At 35.6% G+C, this 10,441-nt stretch overlaps 1 protein-coding gene across 6 annotated transcripts in view; it reads left to right on the top strand.

The window, feature by feature from the left end:
- The window catches only part of CDKL3 (cyclin dependent kinase like 3), a 90,517-nt gene that overhangs the window by 40,412 nt on the left and 39,664 nt on the right, over window positions 1–10,441 (top strand). For 5 of the 6 annotated variants that reach the window (XM_069091842.1, XM_069091840.1, XM_069091839.1 and 2 more), the window contains 2 exons: window positions 5,798–5,976; window positions 9,632–9,744. In XM_069091842.1, coding sequence (XP_068947943.1) covers window positions 5,798–5,976; window positions 9,632–9,744 — 292 coding nt within the window. The remainder of the gene's footprint in view (window positions 1–5,797; window positions 5,977–9,631; window positions 9,745–10,441) is intronic. The other variant, XM_069091841.1, reaches the window with a different exon arrangement.

Below are 10,441 nucleotides of genomic sequence, written 5' to 3'. Positions count from 1 at the left end.
AATTCCCAGATTAAGGAGAGGATATTACAAGCAGCCAGGAAGAAACAATTTGAATGTTGTGGAAACACAGTCAGGATAACCCAGGATCTGGCAGCTTCTACATTGAGGGATTGAAGGGCTTGGAATAGGATATTCCAGAGGTCAAAGGAGCTGAGATTAAAACCAAGAATCACCTACCCAGCAAAACTGAGTGTCATGTTTCAGGGGAAAATATGGTCATTCAGTGGAATAGAGGACTTTCAAGCATTCTTGCTGAAAAAACCAGAGTTGAACAGAAAATTTGACATTCAGACACAAGAAGCAAGAGAAGCATGAGAAGGTAAACAGGGAAAAGGAATCATAAGGAACTTATCCAAGTTAAACTGTTAACATTCCTACATGGAAAAACAATAATTGTAACTGATGAAACTTTTCTCAGTATGAAAATGTTGAAGGGAGTAGAAATATATATATATATATATATATATATATATATGTGTGTGTGTGTGTGTGTGTGTATGTATAAATACATATCTGTGTCTATATATGAGGGTATATGGGCATATGAATACATATGTGAATGTGTGTATATCTGTTTACAGGTATACATAGATAGCGGGCACAGGACCAATTTAATAGGAAGGGATTATACTTAAATGTTGAAATAAAGAGGAGAGAGAGGAATATAATGAGAGGAGATGGGGAGAGACAGATTGGGGTAAACTATCTCATATAGAAGAGGCAAGGGAAAATGGTTACAATGGAGGGGAAGAATAGGAAGACAAAAGGGAATGGGTCAGCCTTATTCCCATTGAATTTGGCTTGAGGAGGGAATGAAATACACACTAAATAGGGTATCTCACCCTCCAGGAGAGTAGGGGGAAGGTGATGAGAGGGGGGATGATGGAAGGGAGGGCAGGCTGGGGGGGGAGGGAAGTTGGAAGCACCCACTTTTGAAAAGGGATGGGATCAAAGTAGAGAATAGAACAAGTGGGAGGTGGGATAGGAGGGAGGGAAATATAGTCAGTCTTTTATAATATATCTACTATGTTATTGTTTTGCATTAGCTACACATGTACAACCTATACTGAATTGCTTATCTTCCCAGTAAGGGTGGGTGACAAGGGAGGAAGGGAATGAATTTGGAATTCAAAGTTTTAAAATAAAATGTTTAAATATATATATACATATATATATATACTATTATTAATACTATTTTACATGTAATTGGGAAATAAGATATAAAGGCACTGGGGCATAGAAATCCACCATGCCCTACTAGAAAAGTCGAAAGGGGTATGGGAGAAAATATGGGAGAGAGCAGATTGAAGGAGGGGATATCCTGTGGGACTAAATGAATGATGTAAATCAGAAGTTAATAAAGCATTTGAAAAATGGAAAAAAAAGAATGTTACCTATTCTTACAGTCACACAGTTTACTAAAATGTACAGATAATACAAGATAAAACATTTTTTGACTTGGTAGATCAAAATGCTGCCTTGAAGATTTTTTTCCCACAATGTGTTTTCCAAATCATATATCAAAATTGTATGATATTCCTTGAAAAGTTTAAAAACAGGGGAAGCTAGGTGGCACAGTGAATAGAGCACCAGCCCTGGAGTCAGGAGGAGCTGAGTTCAAATTTAGCCTCAGACACTTAACGCTTACTTTAGCCCTCACTGTAGGAGTCATTTAGTCATTAGGGTCAGTTATGGAACCTCCTCCAGTGGAATGGGGCTTTTTAGGGGCCAAAGTCCTCTTTGTGACCTTGGGCAAATCACTTAACCCCAATCGCCCTGCCCTTCCCCCCTCCAAAAAGCAAAAAAAAAAAAAGTGTAAAAACAGATGACTTTACTCAACCTCCTGATTGTTTTCATTTGAGTAAGAAAACAGATGATATGTTTCCCAGAGGTGTCATGGAAAGTCCAAATGTCAGTTATCACCCATGGACAGTGATGTCCTCCAGAGCTCCTATTTGTGAGTGACTTTATGCTGATTGCATTGAGGCTTAGAATATTGCAGAGCATCCTAAATGAAATTCCATAGTCATGCAAAAGAATTTGACCTAACTGTTCACACAGGAAAAAAAAAAACAAGTAGATGAAGACCAGATTATGATAAGCAATTGAATGGACAGCCCATTGAGTTGGTCCATCAGTACATATATCTTAGACACTGCAGATGGATGAGGAATGGGACCCACAATTGAATAATAGGAAGCTAGCAGGCTGGCTTGTCTTTGGGAAATCACACAATGCTTTTAAAGACCCTGACTTTCTCATTGACACAAGATCCTAAATTTTTAACACCATTATTCTTCTCGTGATGTTATATGACTGTAAATCATTAAATATCCCCAGTCTCTGAGGAATTAATGTTGCAGGCCACATGAAGGGCAATGGAGAGAGATTTAGTGGGCATAAATATGCTGCAGCACATTACCAATGAATCATGTGCCAAGAGTGGCATAAAAGATATAATTGGAGAGATGTAAGACGAGAAAAGCAGATGAGTAGGTCATTTAGCAAGACCAAGGGATAATAGGTAGACAATTCAAATGATACACTGCTATCCATTCAGTGTTAAGAGACCTAGAGGAAGGTCCTGAGCACATTGGGTGTACTCTCTGAGGTAGATTTATAGGAGGACATGCACAAGAGTCAGGCAGTTAGGTGGCACAGTGAGTAGAGTGCCAGGTCTGGAGTCAGGAATATTCATCTTTGTGGGTTCAAATCTGTCTACTAGCCAGATACTAGCTGTGTGACCCTGGGCAAGTCCTTTGACCCTGTTTGCCTCAGGTCCTCATCTGTAAAATGAGCTGGAGAAGGAAATGGCAAACTACTCCAGTATCTTTGCCAAGAAAACACCAAATGGGGTCACAGAGTTGGATACTACTGAAACAACTGAAGAATAAAATGCACCAGAGTCACATAGGATGAAAAGGTATGAATGTGATCTACAGTGTTAAAGGGAGTACCCACACTGATATTGCAGTATACAGAGCTGTATGTATATTGCCAGGGTATCATGGTTTATGGCTGGACCACGTTGATTTCATTGTCAAATTGTCATTTTCTGAATAAAAACCTTATCTTAATATCTCAGACTTTTCAAATAAAAAGCTGCTGTTTTCATTGTAGTGGCTTAAAAAAGTCTTTGGGATTACTGAATCAGTTGGATTTTTCTAAAACATTTATATAGTTGAAATATTTACAAATTTTTATACAAATGTTTGTTTCCCTTATTTTTCCCTCCCCCATAAAGAGATAATCCAAGAAAAAGGTTCTCAAAATGAAACTATTGTGAATGTAGATGTGGCCTTAGAATGTGGAGGAAGAAACCTGAAGGATGCAACACATATTTCCCTAATTTATGATTCTTTCTGAGTCCTGTCTTGGTTCTTGTTTTAGGAGTTTGATTTAATTCATTTTAAGACCATCTTCTTCCATCTGAAAGAAGTGTTCTGAGATTATGTTAAAATCAGAAGACTGATCATAAGATTGATTTGTGGTCTTTCGCAAACATCTTCATTCAGTATCTGTTCTCTGTGTGTCTCTGTCTCTCTGGACACTTGTCACTCTTTGTGCTACATTCACATCTAATTGTCTCCACATTGTGCTGGATGTAAAGATTTGACAAATACATGGAAAGCTTAATTAATAGAATCTTTAACATGATTCAGAACTGCAAATCTTTCCAAGATTGTCAGATAGTAAAAAGTTGAGCTTTTCCTTATTTTGAAGGATGTTTAAATTCAAGCATATAAAGTTGTATGGAGCAATAGAATTGTAAGTTAGAATGTAGTATTGACCTGCATATTCTTGCACCATATAGTTCTACAAAATTGAAGTTCAAAATATAATAGTATCAAATTGTCATTTAATTCAGATTCTAGTCAATTATTTTGTTTGATTAATCTTTACATATATAAATAAGAACATAAGATTTGGGGTATGACAATATAGGAATAGAAATTGGGACTGACTTGTGATTCCACAGGTGTAAAGATCTCCTGGTAAGGAACTTTATCAATGCAGTTTGGCTCCTCTGCAGCTTTTAGTCAGAGAGATCTGCCGAGAGCACAGGGAGTTTGTGACTTGTCCAAGGTCATGCAGTGAATACAGGTCCAAGGCAATACCTGAACCTAGATCTTCACGGCTCCAAGAGCAGCTCTCGTTCTAATAGCTCAGCTCACATCGTCTCTCATTCATATAGAGGGATACACACATATATACACGTTTTGTGTATGTATTATGTGTACACATGTACATATATTTAAAATGGAATTTAATTGACGTGCAAATCACATTTTAAAATATCTCTAAGGTGTTTTGTGAATGGAGGTGAGTGGTTAGTAAAGCTTAGATCTTATCTAACAACTCTAAGTTAGTTACTCTTATCATAAAATGAGATAACCACTGGTAGGTAGCAATGAGGCTTCTTACCTCTAGCCTGTCCTTGCTCCAAAAGAGAGCAGAGCATGGTATACATACTTGTAACTGCTTTATTCTTCATGTAATGATAACTCATGCTTACTTAGTGCTTTAAGGTTTTTGAAGTACTTTCCTAAAAACAATCCCGTGAGGTAGATAGTATTATCCCTTTACAGGTAAAGATGTTTGGCCTTAGAGAAATTAGGTGACTTGCTCAAGGTCACAGAGCTAGTAAATGTTGGAGCCAGGATTGAAACCAGGTTTCCTTACTGGTGTTTATTCCTCTTTATTATGCTATCTCATTATATACTACACTGTGGCCAGACTAGACTTTTCAATGACTATGCTCATGCTGATATCTTCTCCTGCAACGTCACCCGTCTATTTTTACCTGTCAAAAATCCTACCTGTCCTTAAATGCCTTTATTAGATGTTCTGAACACCAAACACAGGTATTTACAAGGAAGTACTTCATAAATATTTGCTTAATAAATGAACATTGAATTCCCATATGCCTACCCATTCCCTTGTTTCTCAGGCACAGAAAACAAAATAAAAATTTGTTAATTTGATATAAAACTAACTTTATTTCATCAAATCTTACCTAATTTCTTACATTAAAAAGGATAAAAATGCCAAATATATTGTAAAGTTCTCAATTTCAACTGTTTTTTGAAATGTGTTAGAATATAAGAAAAAATATTCACAGTTTAACATCAATGAGTTGGAAAGGGATCAAAGAACAAACATGTATGTATATAAACAGGTTTATATTAAAAATAGGTAAATTATGAGAAAAAAATATTTTCAAAGTTCAAATTGCTATAAAGAGTAGTTAAAACTGAAGTTTTTGCTTCTCAGAATGCCAAGGTATTCTATAAACAAAGCTTTTCACTTTCTTTTAAGTAGGTTTGCATAATCCATTTTTTCTTAATGGTCCTACTCACTGAAAACAAATCTGCCCTATGTTAATATTTTGCCCATTTTTTATAGGGAGAATAAGGCTTAGAGTCAGATAACAGCAAGGTAGTTTTACAGCCAAGAAAAGACCCCACATTTCTTACTTTGAATAAATTTTCCTGTGTATTCCAAAGTATTTCACAGTAAATTGGAATGCTTAGTTGTTTTTCCTTTAGTGAATGTCACTGACTTTTTGTGACAGTATATCTTTTCCTAAATTCTTTTTAATGTAGGGAAATGGGGTAGGGGACCAGGAACTAGAAACTTAATACATAACATAGACATTGAGCATCCTTTCCATCTGTAGAGAAAAGCTTTACTACTTTAACTGGTGGTATATGTAACTGCCATATATAGAGAAATTAGAGAATATGCCTAGTTATTGAAACTTAATTTATCTAAGATGATTATTGTTTGTTTTTAGATTATTCATCGAGATATAAAACCTGAGAATATTTTAGTATCTCAGTCTGGAATTACTAAGCTCTGTGATTTTGGTTTTGCTCGGACATTAGCAGCCCCTGGGGACGTTTATACGGACTATGTGGCTACCCGCTGGTATAGAGCGCCTGAATTAGTATTAAAAGATACTACTTATGGAAAGTAAGTATGTTTTAATATTTGCTCCACTTTTCTTCCCTTCTTTATTTTCCCATAATATACTTTTCTGATCTCCACCCTTGCAACAAGACACATCTAACATGGCCAGGATTGGGAAGCATTTCTGGGTCTTGTACATTAAGGGAGGCCCAAGAGATACCAGCTTACTACTTCTTCCGTTTCTTCTTCTGAATGATTGTAGCAGGGATGGTAGCAGCCAGCTAGTTCTGAATCTCCCTATAAGACATCAGTGCATACCTTAAGCCTTCTAGTTCATTGCCCTACTCTGTGCCTACTAGTAACTCCTTCTGCCATTATATTCTTGGGAAATTTGTATAACTAATTTACTTCACTACCAATTCAGAAATAAATTTCCAATTTCATGTATTAAGTGTCTAGTTACTATATTGGTCTAATATATATGACATCTTTTTTGAAATAAATATGTATATACATACAATGTTTATGTGTAGCAGAAGTGATCAGAAGAACCCCTGATTTGAAGGACTGAGGTATGTCTTACGGAACTGGACATGCACACTGCCCCTTACTATTCTATATGAAGCTGCTATATCCTCTGGCCTCAACCCTCTTTCCCCTTTGTAGGAGGGGTGGTTCTACTTACTAGGCCATCTCTCAATAGACCTGCCTCTATCTTAAGAGTGAACCATAAAAGTTTGACTCTCATGACTCTCTAGTGCTTATGTAACAGAATGATCATTTGAGGCAAATTGTCAATGCTACAGTGTACTCAGTGCCTGAGTAGAATGTGGGGTATGCCTGAGACATAGCACAGAGAATCCAACTCAACAACTCCTCATCCTTTCAAGAGTGACCTCAGGAGAGAGCCTTCTTAGATGTAGAAAATTCCCCCCAAATGTTTGAAAGAACTGTTTGTGAATGCCATCATCCTTGAGTTGTGCAGTATACACACACACACAGACACACACACCTCATTCATAAGACTCAGATGCACACACACAGATGCACACACATAAACATACACATATACATATATATCTATAGACTACTGGTCACTGAATAAGATAACTAAGATGGACCAGTACAACATGCCATGAGTTTAAGATACCTTGGACTGTTTGGGGATCAAGTGGTTTTCAGTATTGTACTTAACACAGTGGCTACAAGTAGATCCCATTGGATCCAAGGGAGAGAAAACAGGAAAGGAATCCTAAAGTCAGTGGAGCTGTTTCTTCTCATTCCTCTTGTGGACTGTGCACATGGATTATACCAGTTTGACTCAAGTTCTCAGGGGATGTAACTATGACTGAATGACCAAAAGGAACAGTTTCCCAGGTCACTCTAAACTGGTACAGTTGATCTGGTAGAGAAGATTCTATGAGCATGGAGAGCATGCTAATGAAACAGAAAATGGCTTTGTGGGGTTCCCAAACATCTCTCAGGTATGGACTGTTGAAGTCAAATGAGAGACTACTCTGGATCACTCAGACTCTACTCCAGATCAAGGTAGGTCTACTGTGAGATGGCAGTCACTCTTCATGAAGAAAGGGACTTTGAAGAAGACACTAGAGTAGCCTCATTCCATAAGAGGAAGGGGCCAGAGCACATATCCTGCTCTCTGTGCTCTAGTGCAGAAAATCAGAGGTTCCCCATTTCGTCTCTTGCTACACTAGAAAGTAGTACTCATAAGATATGCTTAGATTTTATACAAGCCAGATTTGGAGGGGAAAGTGTGGCCCTTGTTTTGTATTGATTCTTTATAACTGAACTTATCTGTTCACGTTGTGCTCTTCTAAGGTTAGAAAATTGCCTGGTCTCTAGTGGATTTACAATTTGAGGCAAAAATAGGATTATAGAATTTGAGAGCTGGATAAGAAACATAGAAAAATATGAAGGGAATAAGTTTTTTATATATAAATGTGAAGAAAAAAAGATGAATGTTAAAATGGAACCATTTTCTGTATTCTTCCTAGGAATGAGCACTCTGATGGGGAAACTCCAGGTTTTTTTTGAACCTCCATCTAAATAAAGGTGCTAGAAGGGAACTTGTTTTAAATTTCAAAAGATTTTCATCTTTTCTGAAATCATTTGTCAGGTTAATGCTTGAAGAAAATTATTCATAGTGCTCATAACTCTGGTATTCCTACAACAGTTGCTACATTTAGAGCCCTTCAGAATGACATTGATTTTTTCCAACATCTAAAATTGAGCAGAAATACTGTGGATATTGGTGAATATTCTAGTTACTGTGAGATTATTTCAATAGCAAACAAGAACATTCTAATCAAGCCAAATATTATGAAAGGCTTAAGCAACCATTAACCAGATACAGCAACAATTAACCAGATAGAGTCTTCTGTGCCTTTAGTTATTGCTAATCAGTCAGCAACCATTTATTAAACACTATCTACTCAGTACAATTAAGATGATATGCCTTCCTTTTCTTCAATTGTTAAATAATAGGGTATCAATACCAATAAGAAGTATATATCCAAGGAATTTTCAGGGAGAAAAATACAATTCCCAGTGCTCCCTAGCTATTCATCTGTGAATGAGCAAACTAGAATAAATTTGGGTAGATGTCTCAGAAGTGGAGGATGAGTTTTATGTATGGCATTCTATAGAGATACTTTTAAGTTTTGAGGAAAAGATTATTTTTAATGGTAAACTTGCAAGAAAAGCAACAAACCACCATTTATTTCTTTTTTTAACTTTTTTTTTTCTTTTTGGAGGGGGTAAGGCAGGGCAATTGGGATTAAGTGACTTGCCCAAGGTCACATGGCTAGTAAGTGTTAAGTGTCTGAGACTGGACTTGAACTCAGGTCCTCCTGACTCCAGGGCCAGTGCTCTATTCACTGTACCACCTACCTGCCCCCCACCATTACTTCTTAGAAATTCTGAGAAGTAAGCTACTTCTGACTTTCGATTTCATCATTAAATAGCATGCATACTGTTGGAGCTTGAAAAATTGTACACACTGATGTTAGCCTCTTTATTCCTGATTCATTGTTATATGAATTTAATTGTGCTGCTTTTGTGGCAAGTGCTCAGTATAATAGAATATAGGATTATTTTATGATGATGTAAATTACTTGATTTTTCTTCTTTTTTTCTCTTTAAATAATGATGTTTTAAAAATTGCTTATTTAAAAAAAAATCCTAGATCCTGTTTCATGCTGCTGGGGACTAATGTCTGGTTCTTATCTCATATTAGAAATGAGTTAAGATTAATAAATTACATGTATACTAGAAGATATTAGGGAATGAGTTACTATGGTAATTATTTTTCTGTCCTTAAGTACATGATGAGTAATAGAACACAATTGTTCAAATTCAACTATATGCACTAATTCTGCAGTTATTTTAATATAGTGACTTAGCTATCATCTGGATTGCTATAGTACTTCTAGGCAATTTAAATCAAAGCAAATTGATTTATACCTAAATAAAGAATGATTATATTTAAGTATAACTGGGAATTTTTGTATTTAAAAGATCATGTTGTGATTTAATAGAAATTATAACTATTTTATAACTTTCATTTCTTTAGTTGATTTTTAGTAAATTAAAGATTGTCAAGCTTGATCCTTGGTAAATTAAAGATTACCATTTCTTAAATGAAACTTTCTTGTTTAGTTCCTCATTGAAAAGTTATTTGCCATTTTTCTGGTTTTAGACCTGTGGACATTTGGGCTTTAGGTTGCATGATCATTGAGATGGCCACTGGGAACCCCCATCTTCCTAGCAGCTCTGACTTGGATTTGCTCCATAAAATTGTGATAAAAGTAGGTAGGTATTATTGAAATATTATGTTGCACTAAAGAAAGGAAATAAAACAAACCACATTAATTTTATTTTCAATAGATCTTAAAATGCAAATTGCTCAGCCCAGTTCTGCTCATTAAGAATAGCAACTGTTTTTATGCTACAGCAGCAAGTCATATTGTTCACAAAGATATCAGCCAATTTGTCCTCATGCTTTTATATCTATATCTATATCTATAATATGTGTGGTTCCAAGTTCTCTACTCTTGTAAGTAACATTATACAAGGAAGAAACTGCTATCCCATGTTGCTAGTTGGTACTATGAGAAATGGTACATTAGGACTCTTGATTTTGGAGAAAAGATATTACTTAAAAGAACTTTAATGTTAAAAATATTTTGCTCCCCAAGGGCATTACTATTTAGATTAGAAGCGAAGCTATACACACATATGCATATACATACCTATATGCATATTTCTACCAATGGAATATATACATTATTATTCATTCTTTCCAAAATATTGTCATTTAATTTTAAGTAACCAAATATTGGGAATAGGGTGGGAGCAGAAGTCATTAAATAATATCTTATTTGAAAGACAACTTGAAGTATAGCATTAAAACAAATTGTTAAAACAAAATTTCCATGTTATATAGCTAAAATTAATGTGTTTGAAATTCTTAAAAGTTGAAGAGTTTCTTTTTTCAATTTGTAGAAGT

This window comes from Petaurus breviceps, unplaced genomic scaffold (genome assembly GCF_028583685.1).
Source record: "Petaurus breviceps papuanus isolate PSGF00001 unplaced genomic scaffold, PetGlider_PUasm1.0 189, whole genome shotgun sequence".
In the NCBI taxonomy this organism is placed as follows: domain Eukaryota; kingdom Metazoa; phylum Chordata; class Mammalia; order Diprotodontia; family Petauridae; genus Petaurus; species Petaurus breviceps.
Note: the sequence above shows the minus strand (reverse complement) of the source record. Positions and strands in the feature narration are given on the sequence as shown.